The sequence below is a fragment of the Lactuca sativa genome, chromosome 8, assembly GCF_002870075.4.
Source record: "Lactuca sativa cultivar Salinas chromosome 8, Lsat_Salinas_v11, whole genome shotgun sequence".
Taxonomy (NCBI): domain Eukaryota; kingdom Viridiplantae; phylum Streptophyta; class Magnoliopsida; order Asterales; family Asteraceae; genus Lactuca; species Lactuca sativa.
In genome coordinates, this window is record NC_056630.2 from 127,262,724 (window position 1) to 127,281,914 (window position 19,191).

The window sequence follows — 19,191 nt, forward strand, 5'->3', positions numbered from 1 at the left end:
CATTGTCGGACCGTCTACAACCTCTGTTACTATATATATATATATATATATATATATATATATATATATATATATATATATATATATATATATATATATATATATATATATATATATATGTGTGTGTGTGTGTGTGGGGGGGGGGGGGGGGGGGGGGGGGGGATGACACTGTGGCACATTAAAGTTTTGTCACTTGTCCGATTTGGTTACTAAAGTAATTTTATTGCACATTAGAACACTCAACTCGTATTTGACCTGTCAAATAAGCCATTTTTGTCAAGATTAACCAGTTATGAGTTCACAAAGTTAATGTGACATTTAATAATTAATTTATCTTTATTATTTGGTAGCAACGTCATCTAATTGAAGGTGGAATTAATTCTTGAACTGGACAACTTCAGTCCCCCGAAATCTTAAATTTAGCAAACAACACCCTTTAGGCTCCATTCCTGATTTATCTAACCTTTACTCTTCATCCCTTCCCTCACTCTCTCTTTCTCTCCCTCTCTCTCTCTCTCTTTCTCTCTCTCTCTCTCTCTATCTCTAAGACACACACAGCCTCTCTTTCTCCCTTTCTCTAGAAACAAACATGGAAATGAAGAAAGTCGTCGTTCTAGCATTTATCCGCGCCATTATCGCCGCTGTCAGAGGTCAAGCCCCTGCTTCACCGACGATTGCGCCTCCTTCGATTATCACAATGCCTACTGCTTCACCAACCGTAGCACTGCCGATGAAGTCTCCAGTTTCTGCTCCTCTGATGGTTTCTCTTCCTACACCAGTTAGTTCACCACCTGCTGCGGTGTCAGTGAATTCTCGTCCTGCTGCGGTGCCAGTGAGTTCTCCTCCAACGATTGAATATCCACTGGTTCCTGAACCAGTAATCTCTCCTGCACCAGAGATTTCTTCTACACCTGAAGCTTCTCCTCCGGCTCGAGCAAGACAAAGACGAAGAAGAATGTTCCATCGCTATCGCCTACCGGGGCACTTTCTCCTGGTACCGAGTGGCAACGACTCTTCCTATCCTACTTTTTCTTTTTTGATTTTGCTTCTTGTGGTGTCTGATTTGTTTTTGTTGTTCAATTTGACTAATAACAGTTTCTCCGGTTGACCAAAACAGGCTTTCCGGTGAGATACCATAAGAGATTGGGAATCTAACTGGTTTGAATGTTCTGAAGCTTCAAAGAACAATATCTCTGGGGAAATTCCTTGAACACTTGGTGTGTGTAAGAATTTGTTCGAGCTTAGGCTATCGGAGAACTCGTTCACAGAGCAATTAGAGAAGATGTCATAGGAAATGAGATTTCGAAGTTATGGAAAGCAAAAGATAGATGGAGATGAGGTAAACGAGAAGGATCGATGAAGATCAGTAGATTAATGACGTGGCTAACAAATAATAAAGACAAATTAATTATTAAATGTCACATCAGTTTTGTGACCTGGTAACCGGTTCATTTTGACAAAAATGACTTAATTGTTATGTCAAATACGTGTTTAGTGGTCTAATGCGCAAGAAAATTATTTTAGTGACCAAATCAGACAAATGACAAAACTTTAATGTGTTAAAGTCTCATTTTCCATATATATATATATATATATATATATATATATATATATATATATATATATATATATATATATATATATATATATATATATATATATATATCAAGGTTGTAAAAATCGTTCGGCGGTAACTCGGCGGTCGACTGACTATAAGCGATTAATCGGACTAGGCGGGGATTTATATATATATATATATATATATATATATATATATATATATATATATATATATATATATATATATATATATATATATATATATATCAAGGTTGTAAAAATCGTTCGGCGGTAACTCGGCGGTCGACTGACTATAAGCGATTAATCGGACTAGGCGGGGATTAATCGGAGAGTAATCGGGGACCCTTAATTGTTAATAAAATTATTTAAAAAAAATTAATATTCTCTAAAAAACTAAGTATTTGAAAATTTAAATTTTAAAAATTTATAATTTTGAAAATTTTAGTTTAATTTTTTAAAATTTGAAAGCTTAAAATTTGAAAATTTAAAATTTTGGTGTAATATTTGAAAATTCTTTTTTTTTTAATTTTTTAAAAAATTCCTGCCTATGACCGCCGAGACAGTCAAAGACCGCCAAGTCCGAAATTGACCGATTTTGACCAATTTCCGTCAAGCACCCTGATCGTAATCGGTTTAAGGCCGTTAAACGATTAATCGGCCGCCAAGGCCGATTTCTACAACGCTGATATATATATATATATATATATATATATATATATATATATATATATATATATATATATATATATATCTTAAATTTTCAGTACTATTTACGAAGCGAGATCATCGTGCATATTTTAGTTTTTATGTTTTCATATGTATCTAATTTTGTTTTATATGTCAATAAACTTGTAATTTTAACTTATAATTTTGACATATATAATTTCCCTAAAAGTATTTGTACATTAATTAGCATATCTGAGTATTTTACGAAGTGAAATCAGCATGCGCATTTTAGTACTCACTACTCAGCAGTCGGTCGGACGAGTATAGAATAGCGAATTCTTTAACCTTGCCACCACCTTGTAGAGGGTGTTTGGCTTAGCTTTTGAAAGCCAAAAAGTCCTTTTTGTAAAAGATGGAAAAGTCAGGATTTCCTGACTCTTCAAAAAGATGGAATCCTGACTTTTCAAAAAGATGACATTTACTCTATTGAAAAAGTTGGAAAAGTCAGGATTAGCAAACATCTTTTAGATTTTTAGAAAAAGATAAAAATTAAAACTCACTCTAAAAGTTATCCCAAACACCCTATAATACCCTAAAATTTAAGACTTTTCATAAACTTTTGGGATTTGTTTTCTTTAGAAATGGACCAAATTCGAGATTTTGGATAACAACAAGCACCATTTTTGTAATTTACTTTTTTATATTTACTGTTAAAAATGAGGGTCATTTTTTTAACTTTAATGTTTAACACCCAGTTTTGTATCTATATATAGTCTTTTTGAAAAATATTTACGCCATTATTTTGGTATTTAAAATTTTAAGGACAACTAGTCTCGTTATTATTTTAGTAACATATAATCATACGACATTAACACACATTAATAAGAACATGAGTACTTGTTTTTTTTTTTCTAAACACTATATTGTAAAAATAATGGTATATATAATCATATATTCATATGTCATTTAATTACCCACGATAATAATTGTAAACAAGGTAGACTTACCAAAAGATAACATCTACTTTGTTTTAGTAATTAATTTTGAGATTACAATGAATCCGTAAATATTTTTTATAAAGAAAATAAATTAGTAGAAAATTGTTTTAACACCACCATTCAATACAAAATCATCAACCTCAAGTGACATTTAATGACGAATCACTCCCCTCATTCCACCTGCATTGTAGATGTCGTAGGCAGTCAACACTATAAGTATGAGTATTCATCAAGCATCTATATTGTGATTCACATAATATATCATCAAACAATTTTCCTTGTATTTCACTATATATGGCGAACGTTTTGATCAAATATAACGTCATATTTGTTTTCCTTGTAACATCAGGTATATTATTTCTTATATTTTAAAGTGTGTTAGCTATTAAAAAAAAGGTATGTATGTGTATGTGTTTATGGAAATTATCAAGCTTATCATTTGATGATGTAGTTCTAAAAGTGACAAAATTGGTTTTATAAACTTAATCAAGCATTTGGTAAAATAGTGTTCTTTCATGTAAGATTCGTTGAAAAAGAAACAATTTATGATAATTTATTCGCACGTCTATAGTTATTTTCAAATATCCGTACAATATTTGATAAAAGTTTTAAAAACAGTATCAATATTTATGGTCGAGATTGAAATTGGAATGGATATTTTGAGCAATAAAATTTGTTTAAGTTGGCATTTTGTTGAAAACTAGTGCATCTATTTTACAGTAATCATATAACATGTTACAATGATGTTAATTGTTCCCCCTTTTCTATTTCCGGACAAGGGTCAAGCAAAGAGCAAACATGATTATTCAAAACTTCTTTTATTTTAAGTTAAATTTTGCAAAAAAATATATTTTGTATTTTCAATATACTTCAAGTCTTGCAAATTAGTTTACTTGTAAATATTGTTGATATGAAACATAACACAGATAGCATGTTGGTGTATGCAACGGAAGGATCTGTCAACAAAGCTCAAGTGCATCCAACAGGGTCTTGTAATATGTCACTGGGGCCTTGTTCTTTTGAATGTTATGCAAAATGTTGCGCTACAAAATGCCAAGAAAGAGTCGGTGGAGTTGGGATTTGTGTTAGCATTGGACGAGGTGTTTCATTATGTCAATGTACATATCCATGTATTTGAACGTATAATGTAAATTATGTAATGTCTAGAATGTAACAAATTATATTAAACAATGTGTTACATTTCTAGGGGCTGAAGAACATCTCTCGATTTTTTATTGATTTTTATGTTTGGAGATTTTTTGTTGCTAAATGTGTCCAGATAGTGATTACAAATGAAACCAACTTATTGAAACTTTTTTTTGTAGAAAAGAGCTACATTCCATATCTAACATTAGATATTACATTTTTAAACAATTGCAATTCCAACATTATTAAATTTGAAACATTGGAAACTGGATCAGAAGTAAGTAAGTTAATAGCTACTATTTCATTTACCTCGTCAAAAGAAGAAGTTAATTAATTTTATATTTGATCAAGGTTTCTCATGGATTTGTAACCAAGCCACCATCGACCCTTTTCCCATTTTTCACATATAGGGGGAGGGGTTTAGTGATTTTTGTTTTCTTGTTTCCTTTTATAATGAATCTATTACCGATGAGAAAGACAAGGATAAATAAAAACAACGACTTTAATAGGTTAAGTTGGTAACCAAATTTTCTAATAAGTTGAACATGTTTTCCACTACTATGGATAACCTTGTGTGATAAAGAGATTAAATCCTTCCTATGGTTTACAAGACCATTATATTTAGCTTGGAGATCATGATCATATGGCTTCAAAATCTTCACAAATATCTTTGATGTCTTAGTTTCTGGGTTACTATTCTTTGATCATAAAATCGATTTTATATAAAATCTTTTTTTTATTGATAATAAAAAAATTAATTTAGTTCAAAAAAAACAATATGAATGTTATGTTAGCACCACGTGGATGAAACTCGAACTGAGTTTGCCTATGTGGCATGTCATGTATAATGGTTTACCTACTTAACATAGTACATGACATGCCATGTAGATGTTTGAAATTTGGGCACTTAGATTTATTGGATTCACTGACAGTTATGATGTACTTTCATATTGCAATATTTTGATGGTAAAATTGAAACCTCAACTGAATAAAACGTAGTTATTTTTAGAACAGAGAATGTATAAGGTTATGATCTTATTGCGTATTGGATTCAAATTAAAAAAACAAGAACAATAACAAATGTCTAAAAAGTGACAAAAACTGTTTCATAACCATCAGTTAACTACCATAGAACCGAGTCTAAAGATAAGGAAAAAAATCAGGTATGTAACACAATTTCATATTTTCATGTTTTTTTTCCTTAAAGCAATATTAACCCATCCAGGGGTTGCTATTCTTGGACCTCACTAATAGGGGCACTGCCCGCAAACCCCTGAGGTTTAGGGGGTTGCCCTTAAATAACAATCTACTTTAAATCAAAATAAACTCAAAGAAGTGTGTACTTTGCACCACTATTACTTGTTCAATATTGATCAAGATTACATTGGTCAACAAACTTGTCTCATTACACTTAAAATATGGGTGATACAAATCACCAACAGTAGGCGGGTTTACATGCTTAACATAGAACATAAAAATGGCCAACTGTTATATTTGAAAAAAACTATGGTTTAATTTACACATCATTTGAACTTACATGACATAATGGAAGCCAAAACCTTAACAATCAATATTCTCACTAGCCCTTTATTCAACGGTGCATTTTTCCCGTCCATGCTTCTATTGATGCATTCGGTTGTAATTTCATTTACCAAAAGATTTTTCCCTATTTTCCAATTGATGGAGGATGTTAGTGTTGACAATTTATCTGGATAATCATCATCAATGCTAGTTTGCATTGGGTTTTTATTCAAAAAACTAGTTTCAAAACATAATATTTAGCAACGGAAGACTTGTAATTTTGAATTATATAAAACGAGTTTAAACCCACCAAGGATCATTTTTGCAAGTTGTAGAAAGATTTAAACAAGCACCAAAGAAGAAAATGAAGAAATCACAACCTTTGTAGTTCTTTGGATCATCTTGAAATCTATTTTCTATATTTCCTATCGCGAATATGAATTTATAATAAACAATACCATTGTTGATCTAATCATAGCTACTTGTGAAAAAAGTTTGATTATAGTCAATGTCATGAGTATGATAAGGACCATAGTAAATAACATGAGTATGAGAAAATCCTTTTATAACAAGTTTTGCTTTAAATGTGTATGGTTATCCATGTAATGTATTCTTTCTTGAAGAATCACATACTCCTAGCCTAGCTATAGGGAGGAAGTTCAATTAAGACCATTCTTAATTATCATACATGGACTACATCTCATGTTCATGACTCTAAGTCATTAATCAGATTTAAGATCTAACATAGCATCTTGGTATTTGATAAAGTTTCCAGAAATCATCAAGAAAGCTCATCAATGAGAGATTCCACATTTCTCAAGTTATAGATGATTTCTACCACTAATGCAAACAATTTGTGTTTGTGAATAGCTATTATTCAAGTTTAACAATCCATGTTAAAACTAGTGCCAATTATAACTAGATGAAGCTATGGTTCTTATGCTGCTTCAAGTTCCATGTACCTTGCACTTGCTTTGTCATCAGAAGCTTGCATTCTGCTAACTCAGTTATCAGAGGGATAAGAAAACTTACTCTTGGTAGGTTTGCATATAATAATCTAAGCCACATTTAGATTTTTATACAAATATGTATCTATTAGATTTTGGGATCAAAAGATTTAGTCCAACATAGGCTTTAAATCCATAAAACATTTAATAAGATAGGGATGAAGCCTTTCCATACAAAATCTTATGAAGAAAATGTTATATCTACTAGTTAGTTGGTGTTTGTACTCAAGGTACAATTGATAGTGTTCTAGGTGTTATCCCAAGGAAATAAAAAGACATTTCTACTAATTAGAAAGAAAATCATACCAAGTAAGATTTAATTCATCTTTTATTATCATTAACGCCTTAGATAATTCTTACCAATTTCTATTTGAACTTCATATTTGAAAAATTAAGCAAATATTTCCCAATTATGTTTTAACATGTAAAATATAATTTATAACTACTGTAGTTGTTAATAAAGTTGATTCGGTATCTTGTGATAAATCTTAGACATTCATTAGAAAGGAAGTCATACACCATAGTGTATAATCCCTTAATAATTTATTTTCTCTACTACTTATTGAAAGTATCATTAGTAATACTTTATATATAAATTAGAATTACATATGCCAGATAAACAACATTATTTTCCTTCAAAGATCCCTTTCTTGAATTTGGAATACGTGAAGGTTATTTATATAATAAAGATAACAATGTCAAAGTTGAGTTTAATTTAATACAAGTTTAAGTCAAAAGTATTTGGAATATAGAACTTGTCATTTATAAAATATTTATATTTACTTTATAATTCTTATTAGGAGATCTAGTTTCATGAAAAAAAAATTAAACATTTCCGAATATGAAGGTGATCGTTTTATAAACGATTTAAGTAAATAGTCAATCATTCATAAATTAAACTAAGACACATATTTAGACTACCTAAATCAAAACATACATTGTTCCAAAACAAACATTGTTTTATACTACATGTACATTATGTTCCTAGCATAATTAATAAACTAAACTCTGAGAGTATAGTTTCAACTTGATTGTGCTCAGCCAGTAACTCTTCTATAAATACCTGTAAGCAATTTACCAATATTAGATTAACATTTAAGTACCAAGAACCTAAGTGTTATATGATATTATGAGTTCTATCTAGTAGATACTTGAAATACTAGTCTCTTCCTGACTTTTTTTCTAAATAAGAGGAGCAAATCATCTTCTAATGTTCAGTTTCTCCATAAAAGAAACAAGATCCATCTATGTGAGCCTTATTGGATTTATTGGGCTGAGAGGTGTTCAGTCCATAAAATATGGGCCTCTTAGATCACACAAGGTGATTCTTAAGGGGCTTGAACTATTCTTAGTTTGATCTTAGAAACATCTTTAGCATCATAATGATGCATTTACTAGGTATCATGTTTAGGTTTATTATGCAAAGCAAATAGTTTAGGACTAGGACCTTTAAGTCTATACAATTTCATATCTCTTGTGAGATTGTCTCTTAAGACATGAACTCATTCATTGAAGTTGTATCTAGTGCATGTTATGTTTCATTAGGCCATCAAAGAAAATGACAATCCAGTAATGACAATGGATTATTTAACTACAATTTTTTTTTAAAAAAATCATTTAGTATTTTCAGTATTTAAACTCTTTGATAATTACCCTTTTAGTTTCCAAAAACATTAATTATCATAGTCTAGGATCCAAGCTGCAAAACAAATAAATGGTTACGTATCCTTTATCTCATCCATTTGAATTCAACCCGGTAGATATCAATTATCAATTATATATTACTATATAATTCCTAGATTTATGGGGTCGCTAATAACAAATTTAATTAGACATGTTTGATCCCATCAATGCCTCAAAACTCTCTTGCTTAGGTATCCTTTATCACAAAAGATTTTCGATCAAATCATCCAATTTGAAAAACATGTGTAATCGCCCTATAACTTGGTTATAGAAATCGTGAATACACCCCGACCATCTAAAGATAACACTAACGGTTAGATATCTTTTATCCCACTAGTGCATATAAGAGATGTGCCAGTGCTTTTCAAAACGGATTGCATAGATTTGAGGTTTGTAAAAAGGGTCTTTTATATGTTTTATAATTCTAGTTTTAAAAACATATGGTATCATGGTTATTACATGCATATGGTATCATGGTTATATGTTTTATAATTCTAGTTTTAAAAACATACGGTATCATAGTTATGGGTGTGGTATCACTACATAATGTAGTAATCTGGCTTTTACTGCGTTAAGGTGCAGGCGTGTAGTGAATGCCCTTATCCATCTTGGGACCTTCTGAATATTCTCCTATTTAATCCGTAATTTGAAGGTTTAAGAAACCATCGATACATAAAAGAAAACTCCCATAATCATTTAAAACAATAAAGAAAATTTGGTTGGGCTACGATTAATCTTGTTCACTGAATAGCTAACTCCAAGTTCAAAGGTATAACTTTGGATTTCATGTGAATGGCATCCACATTGGATTCAAGCTCTTCTAATTTTGTTTTTTCGAGTTTTTTCATTCTATGTCCAGCCACCACTATAAAAGGAAAAAATACGATTATGATTCGCAAACCTGGGGAATAATGTTACATATTTACCTGATGATACATGATGCAACCTTATTGCCTAAGAAAAACAGAACAATGATGAAGTAGAAATTAATGTAAAAACAGCCGATTGGAAAACAATAGTCGAGAATGAAGAAGTGAACAGGGAAAAACGAGGGAATAAGAAAACACAATAGAGCTTTCTAATTGCTTGTTAAACAAGAGTTTTTATTGCTGGAAAACTTAAATAAATAAACCTAAACCTATACCCATATTTATACTAAAAGAGATAGTATCCTAAACTAACACAAATAACGCTTAAAAAGAAAGTTTCCAAAACTTCCCCTGGACTTAAATTGTCCCATATTTCTAGATTAACTCGACATTTTCCCCCTTAATTTAGAAACTTGCACCATCTTCACTCCTATCATTTTTCTCATGTTTTTAAACTTGTTTCTTCCTCTAAAAACCTTCAAATCAATGTCATCTTTCTTTGTTATCCATTTTCTTTTCCTAGACTTCACTAGAACCTTTTCACAAAATTTACTCTGACCATCCTCATTGAGTTGTTCTTTTCTCTTTTGAGGTTTCAAGCATCCATAAATATAAGATTTAGGAATAACATTTAAAACAATATCTTTTCCTTTAAAGTCTCTTTTGTCACAGATGTTTGATGACCAATCCTTAGCATCTGCAAGGTTATCACCTTAGCCCTAGTAGTCTTGCCAAATACATTTTTTCTTAGTTGACTTTAGCTCATCCTTCATTGCATCATCGTCATTCACACCGTCCATGATGTATGTTGTGGTTCATCACTTTGTAGTGTACCAGGCGAGCTAAAATCGTTTGAAGTGTACTCATTCCACCTTTCATCTTTATGGCAGCTTGTCACATCTATTCTCATACGCATGATGCATAAAACTAGATCAAGTAAATGCTGCGACTTTGATCTTTTCTTGTGCAATAATTATGAAGTTTGAGTAGCATATGACATAACCGTCTTTTCTTTCTCACATTCAACTACTCTTCCTAAGATATTCTTTTCTTCTGGTGAATCTGAATCGTATTTTCTATCAAATTTGGGATGAGTGTTACTGATAACATCCTTAACTTGAAAGTCGCCTACTTCATAACCTAACAATGAGTACATGTTTCTTGTTCCTCCAACCGATGTACATAGTTTTTTATGAACTATATTTTCTACCAAACATCCTTCATACCAACTTGTGGTGACTTCAATCATCGGTTTTTCACAAACCAATACTTCTTCAAACATTTGATTTTGATTGAGTAAAGATTCTTCAACTTCATTAAATAAACATCGTGGTCCGATTTCATTCAAAGTTATTTGATAGAGTTGGTTTTCAGATTGATTTACCTTCTTGAGCAGTGAATTCCGTTTATCTTGTATCCATAGGTATAATCCAAGCATAATGATACAATCACCGTTTTGTGCTAGTTGGCCCAAGCTAATAATATTACTACATATTTTTGGTATGTAATATACTCCTTGAAGCATCCGTTGCTCATCATTCTTACACTCGAATATAATTGACCATTTTCCTTCGACACGTACCTTTGAGCCATCTCCAAACATCACATACCCTTGAACCGCTCGGTTAAGCTCATGGAATTTGTCTTCATCCCTGGTCATATGGTTACTCGCGCCATTATCGAGCTAACAAACCTTAGACTGATTTTTCTTTTTGTCATCCGGTTTAAGTTTTGGGTTCACCTTTTCTTCGTTTAAGATAACTTCATCTTTGGGCTCACTATTGTGGAGTACTGCCAGTAGTAAATCCGCTTCATCGATGTGACCTTGTGATAAGTTTGCTTCGTATTTTTGTCTTTCTCATCTTGGGTTCTTGCATTCTGCATCATAATGCCCAAATTCTTGGCAATTGTAACATTGAATGTGACTCTTGTCTCGACCTCATCCTTTTCCCCCATGGTTATTATTGTTGTTTCGCTGCTTTAATTTCAAATCTTCTTGGTTCTGTTTCTTGGCTCGTTCTTCCCATTCTTCGTGTGTTAGCAATAATTTTTTCTCATCAGGTTTTTGGTGAAACTTGATTCGAATTTCATGTGTCGTCAATCTTCCTACCACTTCTTCAAAAGATATAGTGTCGAGATCACCGAATTTTTCAATGGTCCATGCCAATTGAACAAACTTTGAAGGTACATCACGTAGTACTTTCTTTACTACGTGCTTATGGTTGTTGCCTTGACCTCATCCCTTTCCCCCATGGTTATTATTGTTGTTTCGCTGCTTTGATTTCGAATCTGCTTGGTTATGTTTCCTGGCTAGTTCTTCCCATTCTTCGTGTGTCGGCAATAATTTTTTCTCATCAGATTCCTGGTGAATCTTGATTCGAATTTCATGTTCCGTCAATCTTCCTACCACTTCTTCAAAAGTCATAGTGTTGACATCACTTAATTGTTCAATGGGCGATGCTAATTGAAGAAACTTTGATGGTACAGTACATAGTACTTTCTTTACTATGTAATATTCTTCTATCGTTTCGCCAAGAGCCCTTATATTGCTTACAATATTCCCTATCTTTGCAGAAAAATCATTCACTGTTTTTGATTCACTCATGTTCAGCATCTCAAATTCGGCTTTGAGAGTTTGAACCTTGGTGGTCTTGACTCGATCTGCTCCCAAGTACATCGTCTTAGAGTGTTTCCCAAACTTCTTTTGCCGATTGCTTCTCCGCTATCGCCAATAGAACCTCCTTCGGAATCGCTTGGTAGATGGCAGCCATTGTCATCTTGTCTATCTTCATACCCACCGGGTTTTGTGTGTTCTTCGGCTCAATCGCTTCCCACACCTCTTGCGCTTGCATGTAAACCTTCATCTTAGTAGACAATGCTGTGTAATTCGTCTTAGACAGCATTGGGTCTTGAAGTGTAACCGATCCTTCCTTGTTCAACATTGCACCAGATTCACTCTGATACCTAATGTTAGATATCTACATGATGATAATTGTGATGCAACCTTGTTGCCTAAGAAAAATAGAACAGAACAGGAAGGAAGAAGTGAACACAGGGCAAAACAGGGGAATAAGAAAACACGGGAGAGCTTTCTAATTACTTGCTGAACAAGAGTCTTTATTGCTGGAAAACCTAAACAAAGAAATCTAAACCTATACCCTTATTTATACTAAAACAGATAGTATCCTAAACTAACACAAATAACGCTTAAAAAAAAGCTTCCAAAATTGCCCCTTGGACTTAAATTGTCCCACATTTTTTGATTAACCCAACATAAGTCCCCTCCAGCCATTTTGAAGGGCTGAAACAAGCTCCAAGTTGTTTGAAATTCAATAGAGAAATTAAAGCTATATATCATTTACTCTTGTCAATAAATACTTGTGTAAAAATGCTAAATAATATTATTGATTGATATAATATATCGTTAGATAAAAACAATATATCATTTATTGTCGTCAATATATACTTGTGTATAAAAGTTGAAAAATATTTTTGATTGATATAATAAAAAATCAAATTATATCGTCCACACGCTCGAACAACCCACAAGGCTACAACATACGTCGACCATGACGGAGGGGTAGGTGACTCTATCGCAGTAGTACTTATATGGCCCTTCACCAACTAATATTTAGAAACCTGAAATCAGGAGTTGCTGATAGATTCAGATCGACGGAAAATGGCGGATGAAGTGAAGTTGTATGCCGTTGCAGGAAGTCCATTCGTTTGCAGAGCAAAAATCGCTTTGAATATGAAGGGAATCAAGTACGAAAACTTGGAACAAGATCTCAGCAACAAGAGTGCCGAACTTCTCAAGTATAATCCTGTTTATAAGAAAGTACCCGTGCTGGTTCATAACGGAAATCCGATCTCAGAGTCTCTGCTGATCGTTGAGTACATTGATGAAGTGTGGAAAGGAGTTCCGATTTTGCCTCAGGATCCTTATGAGAAGGTTGTTGCTCGATTTTGGGCCAAATTTATTGATGAGAAGGTAATAGCTAATAATTTCCTTCTCCCCTGATCTTCATTTATGCTACTGGTTTTTATACGTATGGTTATGTAATTGTTAGTGGATGTATGCACATGATTTGATTTCAGCATTATGGAAGAAGGAAATGAACAGACTGATCATGCATCATTGTCTTTAACACTTCTGTTCCTACATTGACGATTATATTCTTTGTTTTTGTTCAGTGCATTCCTGCACTATATAAGGCTTTTGGACCCGATGGAAATGAGGAGACTGATAAAGAAGCTTGCGAGCAACTACAAATACTAGAAAATGAACTGAAAGTCAAAGCTACCAAGTTCTTTGGAGGTGACAACATTAACCTGGTCGACATTGCTGCTGATTTCATAGCCTATTGGCTTGGAATAATCCAAGAAGCAGCCGAAAAAACATTAGTCACCAAAGACAAGTTTCCAAAACTCACCGAATGGGCTGATGACTTTGTTAACCTTGAAGTCATCAATCAAGTCTTACCTCCAAGAGAACGCCTGCTTGCATTTTTCAAGAAACGCTTTGGTAAGGCATAATGATAAGTGGCATTTACAAATAATAAATCTAGTCGTTTTTTCGGTTATGTACTTTTATGAAGTTGAAGTTTTTGTCTATAACATCAATCGATGTTGCAAGAAAAAGCTCTTTGTGTTTGTGAAAGTTAAAGTTTCTGTAACAGTCATGGATCGATGTTGCAATAAGCGGTTCTTATGGTAATGATGCTGCTGTAATATGTAGTTTGTGGCATGAGTATATTCTGTATGTTGTTGTATGCAACGTTTCTTATTTGTTTTTAATTGAATGTGAGCTCATGAAGAAGATATCTTCCACGACTAGATGATGCCCATGGGTTGTTGGCTTGTTTCTTCTTCCATGTGAAAAGGACTATCTACTATATCAAATCAAATTAATGAGAGTAAATAACAGAAATCAAATTTTGTGGTTTGAGAAAAAGAAACTAGTGAATTTATACATTGCACATCATAAAACTCTAATAACAAATTATCGAGTTGGTTAAACAGTTAAAATAACGTATTCCAAAAATTAAATAACATAAAAACAGAAAGCGTCAAAAAAAAAAAAAAAAAAAAAACATAAAAGAAGCAACATTACATAAACAAAATTTTAAAAAATTAAAACAAAATTTGCAAAAATAGTCATTGTGGTTGTCAAAATGCTGTGTTTTTTTGTCCAAAAATATTTGGTGAAGCACCAGCACTCTAATTTATTTTGGATATCTTGTACGTTTTTGGTCCAAAAAAAAATTAATTTTAATAATTTGGTTGTTAACTTTTCTTTAAAATGACATTTTACCCTAATTGATCATTTCTGCAACCAAAAAATTAATTTTAATAATTTGGTTGTTACTTAACTTTTCTTTAAAATGACATTTTACCATAATTGATCATTTCTGCAACCAAACTATAAGAACAATTTATGCATATCTATTTTTGGATTTTATTCAAATATTATATATTTATTCTTTAAAATAAATTTTTAATTACTTTTTATTCGATTAATTTTTTTTATATTATTAATGACAAAATTGCAAAAATTGTTCATATGTCTATCAAAATTATGAGAGATATGGCGATTTCTAGCGTAAGAATCTGCAGATCACCGACAGACGATGCTGGCGGATGGTGGTGGTAGTCAAGGTGTTTTTGAGTGTGTGTTTCCGTGTGTGTGTGTGTGTGAGAGAGAGAGAGAGAGAGAGTATGAGGGGGGGGGGGGGGGGGGGGGAGTGTGCATTATCTAACTTTTAATTACTTAAAATCATTAAAATTAATATAACAAATATAAAGAGTATGCACGTCTTTTAAGTGGTTAAGGTCCAAACCAATAAAAAAAATAAAATTTTGGACCATTACTACATCCCCAAAACCTTTTTCACCAAAATTAAAAATTTTTGCTAGCCACAGGACCATTTTTACAATTTTGTTTGTTATTAAATATTAATAAATAGTATTTTTTATATAATATTTATATATTAATAAATATTATTTTATTGGATTATTAATTTCATTTAATTATTTCTTTTTTTAATTTCATTTTTAATGAAATAAATCTTTTTTATTGGATTAATATATGTTAATAAATATTATTTTTAATTTATAATATTCATATATTAATAAATATCAATTTATTGGATTTTTGATTTTTTTGAACTACTATATATTAATAAATATTATTTTTAATATATAACATTTATTTACGAAAAAACATCATAAATGGTCCTTATGGTTTTCCAAAATCTGAAGTTTAGTCCCTATTGTTTAAAAACCTCATAGATGGTCCCTGTGTTTTCAAAACTTTTGATGTTTGGTCCTTTTTGCTAACTCCGTTAAGTTTGTCCGTTAACTGAAGGGTATTTTCGTCATTTCACCACCACAGGGACCATTTATGATATTTTCAGTTTTTTTTAAAGAAAAAACGATATATAAGTATTTAATATATAATATCTCTCTCTCTCTCTCTCTTTCTCTCTCTCTCTCTCTCTCTTTTTCTCTCTCTCTCAGGTGCCCTGTTCTAGAAGAGCGACATAGGTACTTCCGGTGAGTACCATTCCATTACTGACCATTGATTTCTCCATCCTGAAAAAACAACACATGTCTCCTCCCTCTATTCCAGAAACATCACACACGACCCCCCTTTTCCCTCCTATCATCTCCAACCAAAGCAACCTTTTAGCACCGATGATCTTGAACCCAATTCGTCTCCAACTGTTTGATTTGACAAAGTTCCGGCTGTTTGAGACAAGATAAGAGGAGATAAGAGGTCTTTACAATCCTTAACCATATGCATGATTAATCAAACAAACTAAGAATTAATTGATTTCAATCACAGTCAAACAACCCAAGAATCCAACAGAGCGGAGAATTAAAGAAGCAAGCTGATAATGAAAAACAGTTAAACAAAAACTAGAATCAAATTTATAGGAGGAGCTATCGATTTTAATGCTTGTAAACAAACAAACCAAGAATCAAACACAGTCAAACGAAACCAAAACTTTAAGACAAAACTTCATTTTGGATGGAAGAGGCATCAAAAAATTAACCAATAACATCAGGTACTGATTTGTGTGTGCGTGTGGGTTTTTAAATTATTCCTTAGATGATCAGACAAATATCAAGATGATCAGAAGGGGTAAGGAGCCTAGTTGTAGATAGGGGAGGAGGGCATACCCATTAAATTTGCAGAAAACACGAAAAGGAAAAGAGGAGGAGTGGCTTTGATCGAATAAAAAATAGTGAAGAGGGAGGGAGGGCATACTTGTAATGTAACTGAATCGGAGGATTGGAGCTCAATTTCTTCAGAAGATCGCTGTTTTCCAAACTGATAACCCTAGGTTTAGCCAAATTTTTCATCTGGATTGAATTTCTTAACACATATAGACACTTTATTAGCTTGATAAGAACCAGAAGGAAGATTCGAGGTGAAACCAGTAACCGATTTTGAGCCTAATTTTGCTTTATCCAATTGTCCTTCCAATGACGTAGAAACATTAGGATCAAGATTTGGAGGGAAAACCTCCATAAAACCGAACGAGAACTAGGTTCAAGAATAGAGAAGAAAATATGGGTCGTGATGGGATCGACGAAAGAAAGAGACAGTAGGTGGTGGTGATTGGAGTCCTCACGGTGGCAGCGGGTGGTGGCGGTGTGCAATGACAGCTCCACTGCCTTGCTCATTTGTTTTCTGCCGACGTGAACTGAAAGGGAGGGGTGGTGAACGGTGGCAGGTGGTTGGAGGGAGCTAGTCCGATGGAGCGACACAAGTAGTAACAACAGCACATGTGAGGATGTTTGGCTAGCTTCGATCAGCAACAAAAGAGTGAGAAACACGATGGTGGTGATGGTTGGTGATATAAGAACGAAAGGAAGAGAGAGAGAGAGAGAGAGAGAGAGAGAGAGAGAGAGAGAGTATAACCCCTTAGCATATTATTATTATTATTATTTTATAAAATAAAAGAAAACATCATAAATAGTCACTGTGGTAGTGAAATGACGAAAATACCCTTCAGTTAACGGATAAAACTTAATAGAGTTAGCAAAAAGGACCAAACATCAAAAGTTTTGAAAACATAGGAACCATCTATGAGGTTTTTAAACCATGAGGACTAAACTTCAGATTTTGGGAAACCACAGGGACCATTTATGATGTTTTTTCTTTATTTACTAATAAAAGTTATTTTAGTGGATTACTATTCGTTTAGTTATGATTTTGAATGTTTTAAATAGTTTTCTTTATTATTCTAATGTCATTCTTGAAAGTTTGCAATTGAAGTGCTAGATAAATATGACTTACTATTTGACAAGTTCGTTAATGAGTCAGACAAACCTAAAAAATATTTGAAAAACTATTGCACATTCCCAACCTATGTTCAAGTTTTTCCAACAATTACACGATTATAATATGAATGTTGATTAAGTTATTTTTAATTTATTAAATTTCAAGTGGACTTAACATACCCGGTTTGTAGTTAGAACTCTCTTTATATATATATATATATATATATATATATATATATATATATATATATATATATATATATATATATATATATATATATATATATCATTATTAAATTATTTGATGTTACGTTGTTATTCTTTCTAGCCATTTTACTTTTGTTACAACCCAATGTTTTATTCTTGATCTGGTTCATGTTGGCCGCTTGAATTGAAATTAGTTCATTCACGTTATTCGATTTGTAAAATCTATAATTGTGTTATGAATTGGTGCTAAGTGACAAACATTTTATTGTTTCTGTGATGGGATTAACTTCAATGTAAACTAAAATTGCATGTTTTTACGCTTCCGACCTTGTAAGAAGCATTGAACGTTGTTGGGAACATTCACACAAAACTTAATGTTATCTTTCAATCTATTTATAAGATGTTGTTTAGACTAAGTTATTAAGGTTTGATTTAATTCGAAGAGCTTGTTTTGATTAAACAATTTCGTGAATAGAAGATGTTAGAGCTTGTTAGTATATTCAAGTACCAACTTCATAAATTGACAATGTTTGTGACTGTTACTATTATTTTTAAATCATATGTTCAAATATGATTCCTTGTTTGATGGGTTCAACACCCATCAAACACCACCACCATCACCCATTCTGGGTGGGATTCTTAAAAATAATATAAGGATGGTGGTAGTGTTGTCCAAAAAAAAACGAATTAATACAATAAAAATGTAATTTAAAAATTAACTAAAAAATTAACAATCCAATAAATTAATAGTTATTAATATATAACTATTATACAATCAAAATAATATTTATTAATATATAACAGTCCAATAAAAAATAAATCCATTAAAAAAGAAATTCTAAAAAGAGTTAATTAAATAGGTTAATAATCCAATAAATTAATATTTATTCAAATATAAATATTATATATTAAAAATAATATCTATTAATATATAATATTTCAATAAAAAGAATTAATCCAATAAAAAGAAATTGAAAAAGAATTAGCTAAAGTAATTAATGTACAATAACTGAATATTTTTTTTAAAAGATGAATGAATGGTCCTTATAGTTTGGTGGTAGAAATGGTCCTTAAGGGTAAAATTGACATTATAAAAAACTTAATAGACAACCTGTTAAAGTTAATGTTTTGTGACAAAAAAATGCACAAAGTATCCAAAATTTGACCACTAATGCACCATCAAACATTTTGGACCAAAACCATATAATTTTGACAACCATA

The 19,191-nt window shown here is 31.9% G+C and overlaps 2 protein-coding genes across 2 annotated transcripts; both read left to right on the forward strand.

The window, feature by feature from the left end:
* The first annotated feature begins 475 nt into the window (after positions 1 to 475).
* LOC111917035 (classical arabinogalactan protein 9) lies at positions 476 to 1,532 on the forward strand. The gene is made up of 2 exons (XM_023912690.3): positions 476 to 994; positions 1,118 to 1,532. Exons 1-2 carry the CDS (start codon positions 590 to 592, stop codon positions 1,127 to 1,129), a joined length of 417 nt encoding a protein of 138 aa, XP_023768458.1. The 5' UTR covers positions 476 to 589; the 3' UTR covers positions 1,130 to 1,532.
* An 11,558-nt stretch (positions 1,533 to 13,090) lies between these two features.
* Positions 13,091 to 14,290, forward strand: LOC111917048 (probable glutathione S-transferase). The gene is made up of 2 exons (XM_023912701.3): positions 13,091 to 13,462; positions 13,666 to 14,290. The coding sequence occupies exons 1-2, from the start codon at positions 13,151 to 13,153 to the stop codon at positions 14,005 to 14,007; spliced, it is 654 nt and encodes a 217-aa protein (XP_023768469.1). The 5' UTR covers positions 13,091 to 13,150; the 3' UTR covers positions 14,008 to 14,290.
* The last annotated feature ends 4,901 nt before the right edge of the window (positions 14,291 to 19,191 follow it).